This window comes from Xenopus tropicalis, chromosome 1 (assembly GCF_000004195.4).
Source record: "Xenopus tropicalis strain Nigerian chromosome 1, UCB_Xtro_10.0, whole genome shotgun sequence".
In the NCBI taxonomy this organism is placed as follows: domain Eukaryota; kingdom Metazoa; phylum Chordata; class Amphibia; order Anura; family Pipidae; genus Xenopus; species Xenopus tropicalis.
The window spans coordinates 140,614,121-140,634,458 of NC_030677.2; the positions used below are offsets into that span (position 1 = coordinate 140,614,121).

Genomic DNA, 20,338 nt, shown 5'->3' on the forward strand with positions numbered 1-20,338 from the left:
TCAGTTTGGTTTAATAAAGACAATCTTTTATTTTTATGGTTGAGGAGAGTAGTTTTATTCTTAAATGAAGAATGACATTCTTTTCTCAAAGGCATAACTGTGTTAGTATTATTGGGTGGAAGCAAGAAGGTTTTCATTTTTACTTAGGATTGTTTATCTTAAAATTAACAAAACTAAGCAATGGCACCAAGGCTTTAAAAATAAAAATATTTAACTGACTCCACAAAAGCGATGTTCGTGTGTTAGTCCCTGAGGAAGTTATCGGCATACAGACTTTGCCTGTGATTGTAATTTATTCTGGCTGCACAGGATTTTTCATGACACAAGAAAGCTTATGCTGCCGGTTACATTTGTTTATAAAGCACCAAGATATTGAGTAGCACTGCACATAAGGGTATATAATAAGTAACAAACAAACTGATATATTAGGGAATGGGACCCTGCTAGCACCAGCTTACAAGTTATAGAAGTGAGGTGAGTAGTAGTGCAGGTAAAGTAGAATAGTTGATGAAATAGTCAGTTTCCTTCTTGGTACTTATTTCACCTAAAAGAGAACACATTCTAAATAAATTAAATATACACTCATACTGTAATATGATGAAAATCAGTGGAAAAATGTTAAATGTAAATTGTATCTTTTTAGTACTGCGTAGTCACTGACTAAGCATTAATGAGTATGGCCATAAAATTTGATTATTTTTCATGGAATGATTTGACTATAAGTTTGTGTTAGAGCCTCACTAATAATTTGAGTACTGTTGATATTATTGCGCCAGAGAACGGAAAATGGAAAACCCCTTTGAATCGTGCAACATCCTGGACTGAATCCAAACCCTAATTTACACATGCAAATGAGGCCAGAAAATCGTTAGAAAAAAGGGTTTGGTCAGGCACTTGGATTCAGCAAAATTCTGATGGATAAGGTTTAAATACGGTGAATCCCAAACCAAATACTGGATTCAGTGCATCCCTAAATAATAATAAAAATAACGATATCCAACCAAAAAATCTATGGCTCTACTGAACATATACCCTTATTTTTATGGTGTCAAGGAAAAAGGTTAAAGTTTGGCAAGGTATACAGAGTAAGAGACTTACCTTAATGAATGTAACAAAGGTGCTGTATACAATGGTAATTAAAAAAAGAGTAATAAAAGTGGTTGATGTTGTCCACACACTACTGGTATCTTCTGTGTCACTGAGCTCCTCTCCTCCTTCATCTTGGTAAATAAAAGGAGTATCGGTAGGCTGCGTAGTATCTGCAAACCAGATTAGAGTATGCATTGAATGAGGATTATATTCCAGTCTATTTAACCTGCAAGATACTTCAGGAAACTTATATACAAAAGAACGAAACAACCCCATGTAAATGGGAAATTTCAGTCAGAATTGCATTTCACTGTGAAGTAGACATTTAGAAGACAATATGCAATTGTTTTTCTAAAAATGGAGCGGACATTACCTCTTAAGCTATAAATACAGGTATTTTGGTGATAAGGTATAATGAACCTTTTGTTTTTAACCAAGGAAACCCAAGTACCAATAATTCATCCCTTATGAAAACAAAGGCATAAATGCCCCACCACCATTAGTTGTGTTAAGATAGGAAAAGTCTTCTCCTCACTGTGTGTATGTTAGTGTATACTAACACACACATGCTATACTAACACACACTATACTAACACACACTAGACTGAATACAAGGGGCAAGCTGGGGTTTATTTTATAATTACTTAAAACCACATTCTGGTGTTGTACTAATGTGCTAATGCATTCAATGTTTTAACAATTATTTGGATGAACATTGTTTATCATTATCATTATCATTATCCATGCAGTTTACAAAGAATTTGTCTGGACAAAAATTCATCATGAAGCAAGGCATGGTGTACATATTATCTGGTGGTAATAAATGACCTACTGGGGGAGCATTTTCCTGTTGCTGTAAAAATGGAAAGGATATAAATAAAATAATATCTGCTGTAATATTGCAGGACAAAAACAGCAAATTCCTCTCCATCAAAAGTGCAGTATGGAAAGAAAGTGTGATACCATGTTTTATTATTTTTAACTAGACACATTAATAAAGCTTTTGCTTAGTAATGTATTTCTATTGACTATACAACAACCAGAAACCTGTTGTTTAGTGCAGTACTTACTATACGTTCTTAAGACATTTAGCTTTGGTTCTTGTGGAAGATCTAACATACAGCTAAAATTGGAAGTCGCATTCCATCCTTCAAGGTCAATGCTAACTGTGCTTTTGAACCAGGTCCTATTGTTGTGTATAATTTGTTCTTTGCTATCATTTTGGGATCTTGGCTTTCCATCTAAAATCCATTTTATGGAAGGATTGATGGCATTGGTGACACATGAAATATGTGCAGTCTTATCAACAAGCAGACCTGTGAAGGAAAGGATGGATATACAGTGTAAGCACTGGGAACCAAAGTTAGCTGTGTTCTTTAAAACAAACAATATAATATGCATTATAGAGATAAAGTAATAAGAGTTGCAAAGTTTGCAACCAGCCTGGCAGCCCACACCAACCAGTAGGCAGACAATATTTATTGGTCATCTGCTTGAAAGCAAATATGTGATTAGTTGCTATTATGACAGGTGCAAATTTTGCACCTTTATCTCTTATATACTTCTTAACACTTAAAAACAACAGAATTTATATCATAGATTTTATGCAACTTTATCTTCACAATAGCCTGAATACAATAATCAGTGTTTTCCATTGCTTCCTACTTACTACACATTCCCTGCCACCCTCTTATTATGGACTGAGTTCCCCAATGATCACCAATAGAGCACCAGTAGTGGCCCATCATGCACTGAGCATACACTGCCCTGTCAGAGGGAGATAGATCATGGATATACTGAAGATGCCACATTTGAAGCATTGGTGAACCAGTTCAGGAATACAAAACTTGACTCTAAAAGGGCTTCTGAGCCAATGGCCCCACAAGGCAGCCTTACAACTATAGTAAACATGTATTACAACATATCTTTTATGCCATTTAGTAGTCAAAAACAGTTAAATGAAGCAAAAGCTATTCAGCAATAAGTCATATTAACTTAGTCACCCATATCTGAAAATCATATATCTTTTAAATCCTGTTCTGCTTGGTAACTTGATAGTAAGTGTGTAGACATCCATTGGTTATACACTGAATATGCATGTAAACCAAAATTCCACAAAGCTGTAAAGAACCTAAACAATGCAGATTGTACATTAGACACACCAGGAAAAATGCATTCTGTAATTAACTTACCTAAAGCATTAATGGTCTTAACTATGTTTTTAGAGATGGATTTATGTGAGACTTCACAGGTGTAGGTATGACCTTTGGCCCAATCATCTTTGCTAACTTCAATGCTACACATTGTTCTGTATGTCCCATCACTCTTGTACTCTGTTTCATTATAAGAAGAATCTAGACTTTCATTATGAACTTTCCATTCAACCTTTATTTCTTTGGGAAAGTGTCCATCCGCAATACAGACAAGTGTTTTCCTTTCCTCAGAATCAGGAGATTGAAGTACAAGAACAGAGGGTTCTCTTTGGGTCTCTAGATAAAACAGGGTAGCTTTGTCAAAATGTCTTTTAATTACACAAATGTTAAAACATGGGGCAAAACATTTTTAACAATAAATGAGATTGTGGAATCCATGGGCTTAGCATCACTATGTGAGTAATATTTACATGAGTAACGATCCAAGCTCAGTTTAAACATGATAACAAAGCTTCATGACAAACAAAAGTGTTTCATTAGTGATGAGCGAACCTGTCCCATTTTGCTTTGGCCAAAAAATTCATGAAACGGTGAAAAATTCGCAAAATGCAGCTACTGCACAACTTTTTTGACGTCCATGACTTTTTTTGATGTAACCACAAAAAAAAAAACACAAAGTAGGAAAGAAAAAATCTGGAGACTGTGAATCCCACACATTTTAGTTACATTTTTAGTTAAATTTCCTTGACATCTTATGTAGGATAGGATACAGTAACTATTCCATGAACTGTTTTAAAACAGCACACATTTAGGTGTCCTTTAAACATTACTGACTCATGTATGTCTGAAATTGACTTAAAAGTCTGAACGGAAAAAGTATGTGTGGAAAAAAAGTTGCAGAGAAGTCACAAAAATGCTACTTTTTCAAATTGCTGCACCGGAATCTCTACTTTTTTGGATTGTTGCACAAAAACCAGCATCAAAAAATCCAAAAACCACTAAAGTTTTGAAGCAAAGAAAAATCTTCCAGGAAAGGGAGGGGACATCTTTCATTGACTTCTACATGATCTCAACAAGTTGTAGCTGTAGTATTTTCAGACTCGGATTTGTAGCCATTTTGTCACATAGTAAATCTCAAAAAATTTGCAACTTCTCTTTTGACAACTTTTGGTGCTAAAAAATCCGAATCGGAAAAAAAAAATTAGACAACTAGTAAATGTCTCCTTAATGTCAACAGTTCACACTATAATGTTTAATTATTTAAATAAATAATTGTTTAAATAAATACTTTGACATGTGTGGGTAATTGTGTCCTGCATAGTCACAATAAAGTCCCATTGGGAAAAGTGATTTTTGAGCAAAGAAAGGTCTGTGCAGTATTTAGCCTAAAGGTTGGGCTATTTTTATACTTTTTTGTTTAGCTTTGATTCTTATAACTCAGCATATTTACCTCTATAGTATATATCTTAATATTTCTATCAGAGATTATTAAGATTGTCCCAGATTGTTACATTTTCTTATCTGAAATCTCAAGGGTTATATTAATTCAGTTGGAGACCTTGGAGACTTTGAATGAAATTAACCCTTGGTAAGTCACCTTAGAAAACCTTATTATCTAGCACAGTGCTGTCCAACTTCTGTGGTACCGAGGGTTACATTTTTTTTCTGGTCTACATAGTGGAGGGCTGATAATGGAAGCCAGTTTTGACCACTTTCCTTTTTTAAACCACACCCACTTCAAACCACACCTACCTTATCACAAGAGCTTTAAGGACCATTAGTGCACCAAAAACCCAAATGGAATATCATTCTTTATTCATATATGAAAGAAGTTTATTATGTCATATTAAGACATACCCTAAAATCCATCCATCAATCGTCTGTGCATAGCACCGCAACCTTAAGCACACAATTACACACCTTAGGGCAGAGATCCCCAACCTTTTTAACCTGTGAGCCACAATCAACTGTAAAAAAAGTTGGGGAACAACACAAGCATGAAAATAGTTTTTGGGTTGCCAAATAAGGGCCATGATTGGCTATTTGGTAGCCCCCTATGTGGACTGGAAGCCAACAGGAGCCTCTTTTTTGGCATTACTTCTAGTTTTTATGCAACCAAAACTTGCCTCTAAGCCAGGGACTTAAAAATAAGCACCTTCTTTAATGTTATTGGGAGCAACACCCAAGGGGTTGGTGAGCAACATGTTGCTCACGAGCCACTGGTTGGGGATCACTGCCTTAGGGCCATATAATATAATATAATGGAGAGTATGGCACACACAGACAGCGTAGGGTAGGCAGAGTATGGCATAAACCTAAATACACATATAGAATAAGTTAAAAATATAATGTGCTAGCATAATAATATTAAAGAATTATTGAATATACAAATTAAGTAAAAACCAGGAGAATACCTAAAGTAAGCGTTGACCCGGGTGTGTATACCCCAAGTCCTTCACCACGTAAAACTGCAGCCAGCTCACAATGAAACGTCACAAAGGTAAAAAATAACTCACCATCGCTGGAGTTTTGTCCGGGTGCTCAAAGCCCCGAACCCGTAGCCCAAGGGAGCAAACTCAAATCCTCTGAAGAAACAGCTTTAAAAGCACCACGGACAGCCAGAAAGTATTGTAAAACTCAGTCTTTAATCATATCCTTTTAAAACCCAGGACACCTGACACGTTTTGTGTGCATGCGCACTTAATCACAGGTATACACTTTGAGAGGAGCACATGATATATAGCCCATTAATTAGTGACATCACACATTCAATAAAAACAAAAAGGAAAGAAAAGAATAAATAAAGCAAAGAACTGAACAAAACATAGTATATTTACAATACTGGCACCAACACTTGGAAGGAACATAGCAATTAATATCAAAAATGGAATTTAAACCATTTATTTGGCGCTTGCCTAATACAAATATCCATTTCATCTCCTTCCATAAGGGCTCTGGCACACGGGGAGCACACGGGGAGATTAGTCGCCCGTGACAAATCTCCCTTGTCACGGGCGACTAATCTCCCCAAGTTGCCATGACCCGCCATCCCACTGGCGAACATGTAAGTTGCCGGCGGGATGGCACACGCGGCAGCGCGATTTCCCGAAATAGCCGAAAAGGACCTTCTACAAGCTCTTCCAATAGTAAACTTTTCATCAAACATATTCCACCCAACAAGGCTTGCCTCTCCATATGTAACGTTTTTATAAATGCTGGCAGAAGGTGCTTCATGGTATAACCTCGATTTAAAAAGCGATCCCTCAAATTGCAAGCTTGCTTTACAAGTGCAGCAGTTTCTTCATAGTCTATGGAATTGCCCCAGGGGAATCCCCTTAAACAAATGCTTAGGGTGGCAAGAGTCAGTCCTCAAAAGGGAATTACCTGCACAAGGTTTTCTATAAATATCAGTCTCAACAGACATATTTTGGCCCCTCAATTCAAGATCCAAAAATATAATATGTGTTGTATTATATTCACATGTAAATTTCAAAATCAAATCATTCCTATTTAATTCATCCACAAACTGTAAAAAGGCACATTCAGTCCCCCTCCACACAAACAGGAGGTCATCCACATATCTCTAATACAACACCACGTGCCATAATAAGGGTGATTCCCCTCCAAAGACGTGGGACTCCTCCCACCAGCCCATATATAGATTAGCATATATGGGCGCGAATTTGGAGTCCATTGAGGTCCCACATCTCTGGAGGTAGAAAATACCATTTAACTTTTAACAAATTGTGCATTAACAAATACAAGACAGCATCCAAAATAAAATCTTTTAACAACCGATCATATGAGCTGTATCTATCCAAGTGATAGGAAATAGCCTGCAAGCCTCTGTCATGAGGGATGCAGGAATAAAGAGATGGGCCTGGATGAGTTCTTGAACAATCAGAATATCCAAGGCTATTGTGATACTAATATCTACAGTTAGTACTAGTGGTTGTATTTATAGTTTATGTATGTGAGTGTATAGATTGGTAGGTGTGGGTTAGGTGTGCTGGGTTTACTTGGATGGGTTGAACTTGATGGACACTGGTCTTTTTTCAACCTTATGTAACTATGTAACTATCCACTGTACCCCAAGAGTATTGATCCTGCCACCCAAAGTCACCCAAAATCTGTAAGACATGTATGGCAGAGTATGACACACAGGCAGCATAGGGCAGGCAGAGTATGGCACACACAGGCAGCATAGGGCAGGTAAGGTATGGCACACACAGGCACCATAGTACAGGCATAGTTTGGCACACATAGGCAGCATAGGGTGTAAACAATATAGGAGTTTACAGCCTAAATCTGAGGTGTGAACAATACAGGGGGCCAGTTAATCTCAGTTCTGATACCATTTAAAGCTTACACAAATGTTAGCAGACACAGCAGCCAGACAGGTGGTGGGCCACACAATGGATGGGGGGGAAGGGCACAGGCCACCAGATGGACAGCACTGATCTAGCACATCCTAAGAAATCATTTGTGATAGCCAGCAATCCATATTAGGATGTTGAATTAAACCAACTGGGTTACAATGAGCAGTGTTGGTTTTGGTTTCCACAGCTGATGTGACTGGGTCAGAAACATCCTGCTCGACTATGATGTCATTAATCATCTAGGTTACAAAGATTTAATCTCGGTAGAAATTCTTTATAAAGCAAAACAGGGACAGCTTATCGGACCTCTTTGGCTGGTAGTAATAATTAAAATGCTGTAAAAGTGAAAAGGAAATAATGAAAACATTTTCTGCTGTAATAATGTGGGATATTTACTCTCAATCAAAGGTGAAGTAAGGAAAAAATGAATTGTACAATTTTTTAACATCCTTAACAAGAAATATTAATAAAGCTTTCTTTTAATTTATGACAGTTTACTATACAACAAACTTAAACCTTTTGTTTACTATAGTACTTACTGTATGTCTTCAACTGGCTTTGTGGCAGTTCCTTTGGAACATCCAACATACAGCTAAAATTGGAAGCTGCATTCCATTCTTTAAAGCCAATGCTAATGGTGCTTTTGATCCAGGTCCTATTATTATGGATTATTTGTTCCTTACTATCATTTTGTAATCTTGGCTTCCCATCTAAAATCCACTTTATGGAAGCATTGATGGCATTGGTCACACAAGAAACATGTGAAGTCTTACTAGCAAAGAGACCTATGAAGGAAGAGTTTGATATATAAGCCTAGAGAACCATAGATAGCTGTGAGCAACCATTTTATATACATTGAATGTGTCTGGGGAACATAATTCCAAAAGAAAGATTCTAAACAATACAGATTGTACAAGATATGAAAGGGTAAGAGAGGATGCATTTTATAATTAACTTACCAAATGCATTAATGTTCTTCACTATCTTTTTCACTATAGATTTATGTGTGACTTCACATTTGTAGGTATGGCCCATGGCCCAATAGTCTTTCTTAACTGGAATGCTACAAATTGTTCTGAAGGTCCCATTGTTCTTGTAGTCTGTTTCAGTTGAGGAAGGAAGTGTACTTCCATCATGAAGTTTCCATTCAATCTTTATGTCCTTGGGAAAGTGTCCATCCGCAATACAGGCAAGAGTTTTTTTCTCCTCCGAATCAGAAGATTGAAGAACAAGAACAGAAGGTTCTCTTTGGGTCTCTAAGATAAAATATGGCAGCACAACTGCTTTGTCAAAATGACTTTTTTTTAATATATATATATATTAGTATGCATGGATAGATGTTAGTGCATTGTGAAGAGAAACTGTTTCCGCCTGTTACTTATGATGGTGGATTGATACTCATGTAGTCCAGCTGAAATGCTACCCATGCCCATTAAGCATTATACTCACAGTACAATGTTCTTATGGTGCATACATATATGTGAAGTATGAGCTCACTTATAGGATTGAGGATGTTTTGTGCACACAGCTGCCAATAAAAAGTAGGGATGCACCGAAACCAGTTTTTTGGGTTTGGACAAACCCCTGAATCCATTGTAAGGAATTCGACTGAATACCAAACCGAATCATAATTAGCATTTGCTAATGAGGATACCAAACGGTTAAATTTTCCACCTCTGCGACATTTAACCCTTCAAAATCTAATTAGCATATGCTAATTAGGATTCAGTTTGGGCCGAATCTGAACCCTGCCGAAAAAGGCTGAATCCTGGCCAAATACCAAACTAAATCCTGGATTCGGTGCATCCCTAATAAAAAGGATTTGCTTTCCATATATTGCAATAAATTCAAGCTATCTTGTGAATGTGAGTATGTGTTACTTTTGCTTTTGGGGGAAGTGCATTATGAACTGCAATAGCATAACCCAAAAATGTTTAATCTGCATCATCAGCAGTCTCCTTCCATCTCGATAACATAGAGCCGGCAGGCAAGAGATAAAAAATATATAACATCAGGCACCCATACCTGTACTGATTCTTCCCTCGAACCTTGCTCTCCCAAAAAGTATACGTGGGATTTCAGTGGACACACCTCAGAACAGTAGTATTTTTTTTGACTTTGAAAACGTAGACTAAAAATTTTAACCTGCTGTGTATGTGCAAGTCTTAGGGGCATATTTATTATGCTGTGTAAAAAATGGCGAGAAAATTCGTCACACATCGCCAGGCTTCGCCGTGTAAAAACGATGTAAAACCGGACAAAAAATTGGCGTAATTTTTTTACGCATTTTTTCTTCCACCGGAACTTATGGAAAATAACGGTGTAATATCCGGTGTAATATCCGGCGTTCAGACGACGATCTTTTCCATTTATTTTACACAGCTTTTTACTCTGTTTTTCCGGCGAATTAGTTTTACACAGCATAATAAATACACCCCTTAGTCTGCAGGGGGACACTTGAGAAAGATAGGTAACAGGGCGCCACAGACTACTTTCATTTTTCTCCTCTGGCTGATTCATTTTTTCATAAAAGCAGCACAGACCCAGGGAGGAAAGTATCTTGACAATTAAAATAGTACACCCCAATGAGCTGTACTTCCTTGTTCTCTTTTTAAGTAATTCCTTTACTCCCATAAGGACACATAAAGCAGTCAAGATGTATATTTAGTTGGTAAAACACATATGTAACAGTGGTGTATCTTGACATTTACCAAGGTGTTACTAAGGCCACAATTTGTTATAAATCTCTCTGAAAAAAACAGAGACCCCATAATAGAAGACTGTAGTGTAGTCTATTTTTGTGGCTTCCCCAACCCTTGTGGCCTAAATGGCTTCCTGCAGTAAAGATCTGGGTAAGGATAAGTTACATTGGGTTGAAAAAAGACCAGAGTCTATCATGTTTAACCTTTCCAAGTAAACCCAGCACACACAACCTATACTGACCTATCTATACACTCACATACATAAACTATACATACAACCACTAATACTAACTGTAGATATTAATATCACAATAGCCTTGGATATTCTGATTGTTCAACAACTCATCCAGGCCCCTCTTAAAGGCATTAACAGAATCTGCCATTACAACATCATTTGAAAGGGCATTCCCAAACCTCACTGCCCGCACAGCGGAAAACCCCTACGCTGCTTCAAATGGAAGCTCCTTTTCTCTAATCTAAAGTGGTGGTCTCTGGTGCGTTGATCTTTTTTATGGGAAAAAAACATCCCCTATCTGCCTATAATCCCCTCTAATGTACTTGTACTGAGTAATCATGTCCCCTCGCAAGCGCCCTGCATGGAACTTATAGTTTTTCACAATTTAGTTTCATCAGCAAAAATAGAAACAGTACTGTCTATGCCCACCTCCAGGTTATTAATAAACAAGTTAAAAAGGAAAGGACCAAGGACTGACCCCTGCGGTACCCAACTAACAACACTAGACCAATTAAATAACACTCTGTGTAATCTATCCTTCAGTCAGTTCTCTATCCAATTACAAATATTACGTTTTAGGCCAATATTTCTCAGTTTTATTATTAACTTTCTGTGAGGTACGGTATCAAAAGCTTTAGCAAAGTCCAAGTAGATGACATCCACTGCCATTCCAGCGTCAAGGTTCCTGCTCACCTCCTCATAAAAGGCAATTAAATTAGTCTGGCAAGATCTGTTATGCATAAAACCATGCTGGCACAAACTTATAGTTGTGTGATTTGCAATGTATTCAAGTACCCTATCCCTTATTAAAGGAGAAAGAAAGGTAAAAACTAAGTAAGCTTTATCAGAAATGTCTATGTAAGTACAGCCATAAGCACTCAAAAGATTTCTTGTGTCTGTTTTCCTCTGCTAGAGACACACAGCTCTCTCCCCTCTCCTGCTCCCCCCTATCTCAAGGGTGCTAAGAACTCACTCCCCCCCTTAGGAATGTGGATCTGAACCAATCAGCAGGAAGCTTCCTCATAGTCTTACAAACTGAGCATGTACACGGGTCTTGCTCTTGGTGCAGGAGTGAGGCATTATGGGAACTTTCTTTACACAGCTCAGCGTTTTTTCTTCCTGTTTGGCTTCTGATCATCTGAACGAAAGAAGTATGGGGAGATTTAAGGGCACTATTGAGAGAACTGAAGGTATGCCTGCATCTTGAGATTAACTCTTTAGTTATTAGGCTGAGAACCGGATCCTTTTATAAATAACGGCACTTAGCCAGACCTCAAATAATCCTGAAAAATTAAGTGAAGACGTTTGGCAATCACAGCGCTCAGCTTGTTTAATACCCTGGGATGAATCCCATCCGGTCCTGGACCTTTGTTTACCTCCCGAGTGACCCACGCGTCAGTAGCTAAATTACTAGAACTGGGCATATTAAAAGGGAATCCTTCATTATCTGGCTCCTCAGATGTATAGACAGATGAAAAATAAGAGTTCAAAATTTCTGCTTTTTCCCCGTTCTCATCAACCAACTTACCCCCCCCCCCGTGATAATAAGGTTCCCACCCCTTCTTGCTTCATTTTTTTACTATTTAGATATTTAAAAAATAATTTTCCTTTTACTCCTAGCTGCAATATCCCTTTCCATCTCTATTTTAGCTTGCTTGATAGCTTTTTTGCATGCTTTATTTGCTTCCTTGTACCTGATGAAAGTTTCTGCTGTCCCAGCTAATTTGAATGCTTTAAAAGCACATTTTTTCTTACCAACCTCGACACTAAAGGTCCCCATACACGTTGAGATTCGCTCGCTTGGCGAGATCGCCAAGTGAGCGGATCTTCACCCGATATCCCCACCTGCGGGTGGGCGATATCGGGCAGCGTGAAGGTAAAAAAATAAAATAAAGGCATGTTAGTTGGCATAGTTTTTGGACATTCCCTTAATTTCCCTTGTTCCTTGTAAATGGAATTAGTTTATATAAAGTAAATAGGAATTGATTTACTATTTTGGATACAAGGCTAGGCACAAATATGTATGAAAACTTTCAGTAAGTTACAGAATGCCATATTCCTAGCAACTTTGTCACTGGTTTTTATTATTTATTCTTTTAGTTTTTGAAATATTTGCTTTTCTCCTCTGATTCTTTCCAGCTTTCAAATAGGGGTCACTGACCCCAGCAGCCAAAAATTATTGACTTGTGAGGCTACAATTTTATTGCTATCATTAACTTTTATTATTTACCTTTCTGTGCAGGCTCTCACCTATTCATCTTCCAGACTCTCGTTCAAACCACTGCCTGGTTGCTTAGTTTAATCAGTAACCAGATCCACCCATCATTTTGCTTTGTATTTGTCCCCATTAGCTAATGAGGCACATGGCCATTTATAGTCATGTATTTATAAATAAAAAAGATATCACTATGAAAACAACATTAAATATTTGTGATATAAATAAGAATGTGTAAATTTTAGCAAATCTTTGATTTACAAAGTATTTTTTATCTTAGCCAAAAAAGACATGATCCTGTGTCCCCAAAAGTGAAAACCATCTGCATATTGTCTTAGAATACCACTGTCTGTTTTCAGGCACATTTCATCTTTAGAGCAACGTTGAGCCACATCAAAGAATAGATCAATTTTAGTTACATTTTCCTACCTGTTACTTTTTGGGAAATCCTTCGGTTGGGCTGTTTTAAGCTCTTGTGCTGTATAACACATTGGTACCCTCCTATTTCCTCCTTCTTGGAAAATTTCAAGAGACTAAAGGCAGAGCAGCTTTTCTCAGAACAACTCACTGGACTTCTGGTATATGAAGATGCACTGACCCCCTTATTCTTATTTTCCCACTTGATACCAATCTCTTCTGGGTAAAATCCAGTGACTTTGCAGATCAGAGTGATCCATTCCCCTTCCTGAAATTCATGGTGGTAAAGTCTGGACACAGAGACGGATGGGATTTTGAAGTCTTTAGGCTCTGTCTTTTTCTTTTCTATCAAGAATGAAGAATGGATATTTTTATTTTATAGTAGGGACACACCAAATTCTCTATTGTGAGATTCTGCCAAATCCTTCATGAAAGATTCTGGATTCAACCAAATTCTACAATAGGGGATTCTGTACCAAATCTAAACCATTTGCAAATTAGGGCAAGGAACGGTTAAAAAAGGACCCTGTGTAAAAAAATTGTGATTTCCTTGTTCCCACAATGAAGTGTCACATAATTTTAACGGTTTGAATTTGGCTGTGTGGGACAGATAATCACTTTGCATGTACCTGAAATATACTCAAGCAAAGTTTGTCTTTTAGTCTGAGGTTTCATCATTGCAGGCACAGTTAAGTACACTGAGATGAGATCTTATTAATGGAACAGTACCTCCATTATAATGTACTTATTTTTACATGTATTTAGTTGTGCAAGTGAGTGGCTATAGTAACTGCCTATAGTCATAAGAGTGGTTATTTTGCAAATATTTATAGGTAATTTGAGCATGAGGGCAATTCACATTGTATTATAAAGATTCATGCAAGCTCACATAATAAGCTTCCCACTCATACTAACTATTTAAATGAATATCATTTATACATAGCATATATTTTCGTAAAAGTATATGGAATATAGAAAACTTCCCTCCTTAATTTTTCTCATATAGGGATATAATACTTTTGGCAACATTTAATCCATTTAACACAGCAGAAAATACAATTCACTTCAGTGCAAATAACGTGATACTTCAGGCTGCGTAGGAAGGACTGCATTAACACGTACCTATTTTTATAGTCTTTTCAGTGTCTGTGCTAGTGCAATACTTGGTAGCCACACATGATAATTCTGTGGTTGATTCCCATTGTTCAAGTGTAATCTTGTAAGTGATCTTTACATGTTTATCATCTTGTGTTTTGTTGTCTTCAGTGTTGACTTTAATCCCGTTTCTTTTTACGTATACTTCCTTGATATCCAATTTACTCCCAAAGACTGTGCAAGTAATTTTGCCTTCATTAGAAAACAATTCTTCATTTGTTGGCTGATCCAGTATTACAACAGGATCCCCAGAGGTGCTCTGGCATGCTATAGAGAAGAACAACACAAGAGTAGCTTCAGTGTGTTGGGATAAGTTACAGGGGAATGATATTCCCACTGAGGGGTTGTTCCTTTTATAAGAACTAGCAAATTATCATGTTTTATATTTTATCAAAGCCCAAAATATTCAAAGTTAATCTCTTAATTTCTGTAGCTAACACAGCTAGCTCACTTGAAGAGTAGAAGGTAGACAAACGTCAAACCATGATTATCAGTGTATAGCATTGGGGGTGATTAGCTGTCTTTTTTGTACATGTAAACAGGGTAAGGTCACAAATTACTTAAGAAGAGTCAATGATGTTTTTGAGTTGGATGTTAGCTTGGAAACACACCCCAGACATATAAACAGGGAAGCCCTCCAATTAATACAACTCTCTACTACCAACTGACTCTTCATAAAACTGCCCCTCTAAACATATCTACTATAAACATTTATGTATTTTATTCATAGCTGCTCCAGATTTTTTTTAATTACCATTAGGTTTTTTTTTAATGTATTAGCTACCAACAAACCTATTGTGCCAGTAGCTCACTCTGTGTTCTGCTAGAGGGCAGGGATTGGGTGGAGGTATTGCTGTGCTTAGACAGAGATTCACGTTCATAGAAAATTCACAGGGGCTCCCCCTACACACCCTCCCATCAGGCAAAAAAACTAAGAGAGAGCTGCTGGTCTATAGCATTTCAATATTAATCTGAAATGTTTCTATTATGGCCATTATTTGTTACATTTAAGTAGAGCATTTGTAAACATATAAATACTATGTGAAGTAAGAAACACATATTCCCTCATTTTCACCTTACCTGAACATCTGCTGATGTTCCTGATGATTGATTTATCATGGGAGGTCACCTGACATGTATATATATCCTCTTTATTCCAGCTTTCACTTGACACATTCTTAATGCTCTTTCCCATAACAATATGTGCATTGTCTAATTCAGGGCTGAATCCAACATAATTATTTTCAGCGACACCATTTCTAAGCCAGACCAGTTTAGTTACATTTGGCCTAAAGTTGGTAACAAAACAAGTCAGAGGTACTATATCTATAGCTGCACAGGAAGATATCAAGGTCTCAACTATGGGATCTGAATAGCTTTTTCCGCACCCTGAAAAATCAAACATAAGACAAACAGAGTTTACAACACCCTCCTTACAGAGTTTACAACACCTTACCCTCCTGTAACACTTGTGTACATCTATACAATACAGGTATGGACCTATTACTTGGGACCTGGGGTTTTCCAGGTTAGGGGTCTTTCTGTATTTTGGATCTTCATACCTTAAGTCTGCTAAAAAATAATTTAAACATTAACTATATCCAATACGATTGTTTTGCCATCGATAAGTATTAATTATATCTTCATTTGGATCAAGTATAAGTTACTGTTTAATTATTACAGAGAAATAGGAGATTAATAAAAAAATGTAATTATTTGATTACAATGAAGCTATGGGAGATGATCTTCCCGTAATTCTGAACTTTTTGGATAACAGGTTTCCAAATAATGGATTCCCTACCTGTATAATGAAGCAACTCAAGAGGCATGTAGTGGACTAAAAGTTTGCTAATTTATATTGTTCCCAAGAGAAACATTGGCAAGGTAGCTTGTTGCAACTAATCTGACCAAAGTGGCTTGTGTGGCTGGCCCTACAAGGTGACTCAGTACATTTATATTTAAAATAATAATCCGTGTTGGCTGATTACTAGTCATTTCAGAAGCATGCAGCATAGTCTTCTATAGAGATGAGCTAATTTTTAACTAGCCATACAGACTCTGAATTTTAGAGTTTTGTTTTATAAAAAATAACCTGGCAACTCTGTTATATGAAACTTATGTAGGAGATGGGAAGGAGTTTAACATTTCCTCCTGTGTAATGTACAGTTTACCCAGTGCTATTTAGAATGGGTGTTCTCTTTGGCCCAGGGCATTCTGATAGATCCTAGTCTATAAGAATCCCAAGGTTCTGTGTTTTTTGGGTGGATGTATTAATGTAGGAGGCCTCAGTAAGATAGGACCCTAAAGCAGGCCCAGCACCTTAGAGCTAATTAGTGTAATAGACTGTGAATGTTGGATAATGGCAGGAACTTATTTAAAGCACACTCCAGTGTGTAGTACTCCTATGTCTATAGCACTACTTTTCTGAAATCCACATACTACAAATTAATCAGATCACCTTTTCAAAACATGGTATTATAGAAACAGTGCAGTCTACCGCAGAGTTGAAGCATTAGCTTTATTGACCATTTTAATTGCTGCTAATGTTTTGATGATATGCAACAACCCCTAAACTCAGTGTTTCCATGAAAGCACAGCACACACAATGTGAAGTGCTGCATATACTATAGGGAAAGCTTAGTAGCATCAGAAAGATACTTTAAAAGAGATGCTACTCTGTTGGATATGCCTGCACCACTTTTGTTTTAATTCCAGGTTCCAGGCATTGGATCTCTTCTTTTTCCCAAATCTTATGCACAAAATTAACTCACTCAATCAAATTTATTATCAAAATTTACAGGTATGGGATCAATTATCCGGACACCTGTTATCCAGAAAGCTTCAAACTACAAGAAGTACATCTGCCCTTGTACTTGCTCCTACCCTAGATATAATTAATTCTTATTGAAGGCAAAACAATCCTTTTGGGTTAATTATATGTTTAATGTTTTAGTAGACTTAAAGTATGGTGATCGAAATTATGGAAAGATCCCTTATACAAAAAAACCCCAGGTCCAAAGCATTCTGGATAACCGGTCCCACTAATAAAAGTAATATTCCAAGTCCTAATAATGGAACTGTTTCCCACTAATAAAAAATAATAATTAAGTTAATGTTGTCTTCCTCAGGACAGTTGTTCAAGTGTTGACAATAGAGACTGAATATATACAGTATCTGATATTTAAAAGTCTAGAGTTCATCAGAGTACTTTTTAATTTTTCATAGGGATGCATGGGCTAGTCCATTCAGGTAATGTACAGCATTTCTAGCATTTATCAGAATTTAGTGATTTAAGGGGAACAACTGGGGAGATAAATTTAGGGAAAGGCATATGAGTGAGCCAGCAAAGTAAATAAATATATATATGTAATATCAGAGCCACTTTTTCTTACCACAAGATCTCTTGATTATTATACTAAAATTCCCTGATAGCCTTTAGCAATAAAGCTATACAAGCAGGGGATTGTGTGAGCCATGCTTTACTGAGAGCTAGGGCTCATATTTTGACTGATCAGATGGTAAGAAAGTGTCACTGAAATGAAACAGCCAACTAGGTTTACGAGGGTGTGTTGTGGTTTAGAGAGTAATTTGTCAACTGACGTTACTGAACATCACACAATATTATAATTATTTTGAAATAGAAATGATAGAACTCTGAAGGTACCTGTATATATAGCTATTTATTAGGAACTACTGGCCTGCCAAGGGATTAGCTTTATGAAATATGCACTTTATGACTGTTTAGATGCCGCTAACAGTTTTCTATACTTACTTCTTTGTAGGTCGAACTTTTTATTTGTATTATCTTCCTTGATAGAGCAGGTAAAATGCTTATTGTTCCAATCCTGAGATGGAATGGCCAGAATGCTGATTTGAGCAGCATCATATCTTTTTTCATTAACTTGACTTTTATCTTTTGTTGTCCACTCAATTGTCTCTGGCTTTACTGAACCTATTATAATGCAGCCAATTAGGATATTTTCTTGCATACTCTGGGCCAGTGAACAGCAGGGAACCAGGGGGAAAATAGCAGATGTACCTGTATCTGAAACAAAATCGGAAAATTATTTAATAAATTATTCCTTTTTGCATGTTTTTAGCTAGATCTTGTGTAAGAGAAGGAATGAAACAGTCACATGTTATTAACAATATGTAAATTATTTTGCTTTTATTAGGTTTTGTTAGTTGTTTTTGCTTCAGGGGAATACCTTGAATACTGCACCCACCTCTGTACTTTGCTTTTGAAATGCAATAGCCAGTTACTTAGTCCTCTACCTGTGTAACATATACTTCCCTGCCAGACTGGGCTTTGAGGTCTTCTCTAATACTAGTATTATATGTATGGGCTCTGCTCCCATTCTCCAAAAATATGAGAGGTACAGAACCACCATGTCTCCTAATGTCCTTTTATACAAATAATTCTTAATTTCTGTGATTCATTGTCAAGATTTTTGCTTAAAGAAGTGGATATGCATTGTAAAAGGTTGCAATGTATTTTTCAGTCACCTATGAACTTGTTTATTAGTGAGCTTGTAGCAAATAACCTTAAGGTACCTGTAGTGGAAACATTAAGTAAAAACGCCTGCACAAGAAATCAATTATACATCAGATTACACAATATAATGAAATGCATAACCTGCAAATTTCTGCCTACCTAACAGCACAAAGACATCCCCAAGTTCCATGTTCATTCCACCCCAGTTTTATTCAGTACAAATTAAAAACAAAACTCAGAGGTCCAGGTATAGGATCCAACATTTACAGGTATAGGGTTTCTTTTCTAGAACTCAAGACTATTCTCCACTGCCTACTCTTCAATTTAGGTTAATGTTGGAAGGAATGAGAAAGTGGTTGAGGAACCTAAAGCCCACACCCAAATCCAGTACAACTCTGGCATTGGGTGTGGGTTGCCATGCTGTTTTTCAGAGTCTTCTGGAACCTGTGAAGCAGGATAAGATTCTTCATACCTTTATTAGAAAAGAAGTACTATATACAAAGTACTAAAATTGAACTAAAAGCAAAGGGAATGTAATACAGCAACCTTCAATAAATGCTGGAAAAAAACAGTTATTTTAAAGTACTCAGAGTAGTACAGAATATCAGCATAGAAGACATCTTGAAGTTTGTACCTGTATAAAATCAGCCTGTAGCCTTATGCCTTTACAAGGTTTCATATTCCCTAATATAATGAATATCAACTCTGTCCTAGCCTAAGACCTTCAAACTGGTGCAGTGTTTAGGGTCTGATGTAGTGAGAAAAGCCAAGAAAGTCAGCACAGACAGATATGCTCAGCAAATATCCAACAAAAATGCCTCTACATTCACATCTCCAAACAACACTCATGCACTGGAAAGGCAAAAAATGATCAGATCATATTTATGTTAATATAACATAACTTTATTTTACTAATTAAGAACATTTAAACATAAAAACATTTAAAGAAAAAGTAGACAATGAAACAGATCCATGTCACAACACAACGCTTAAACTGAAAATTATCAAATGCCCAAGTATTTACAAAGTTGAAAAATGTGTGGCTCCAGTCACCAGAAAGATGTATCTCACTCTCATCAGAAAACCATTTGCTGATTCATGTATTAAGGTTCCTTTTCACCAGGATCTTATTTAACCTTAAATGAATAAAATAGCAACAGATAGTTATTCTTGTTCCATAACATATGTAAACATTTATAAATACATTTGAAACAACAGGGTTTAAGTATCTAAGCAAGACTATATATATATATATATATACAGGGGTCATTTGGGGTCCAAAGTGCAAAAAATTAGGGCAGTATACCAAATCTTTTCACTTTGCCTTCCATTCTAGTTGAAATGTCATTGGTTTCTGTGCTCCAACACAGCGCACAGAGATATGCATCCCCATATGTCCCATATGACACTTTTTGAGGGCATGTAGAGGTCCCCCCTCCTGGCCCCTAACCATCCCCTAACTTGAGCCTTATTCATATAAACCCATAGGCTATATTAG

The 20,338-nt window shown here is 36.8% G+C and overlaps 1 protein-coding gene across 1 annotated transcript; it reads right to left on the bottom strand.

Moving 5' to 3' along the window:
* Positions 1-18,391, bottom strand: LOC100494943 (Ig heavy chain C region, membrane-bound form). Its single transcript, XM_031891299.1, has 10 exons — positions 18,118-18,391; positions 15,426-15,734; positions 14,313-14,612; positions 13,203-13,535; positions 8,581-8,877; positions 8,161-8,406; positions 3,282-3,578; positions 2,160-2,405; positions 1,099-1,259; positions 1-544 (listed from the first exon to the last, which is right to left on the bottom strand). Exons 1-10 carry the CDS (start codon positions 18,332-18,334, stop codon positions 536-538), a joined length of 2,415 nt encoding a protein of 804 aa, XP_031747159.1. The 5' UTR covers positions 18,335-18,391; the 3' UTR covers positions 1-535.
* Positions 18,392-20,338: the final 1,947 nt, after the last annotated feature.

Coding starts and splice junctions, on each gene's coding strand:
- LOC100494943 (XM_031891299.1), bottom strand. CDS start 18,334: ATGCAAGAAAATATCCTAATTGGCTGCATTATAATAGGTTCAGTAAAG. Junction 8,878..13,202: donor GATTTCCCAAAAAGTAACAG/GTAGGAAAATGT, acceptor ATTTTATCTTAG/AGACCCAAAGAGAACCTTCT. Junction 1,260..2,159: donor AAATGTCTTAAGAACGTATA/GTAAGTACTGCA, acceptor TCTGGTTTGCAG/ATACTACGCAGCCTACCGAT.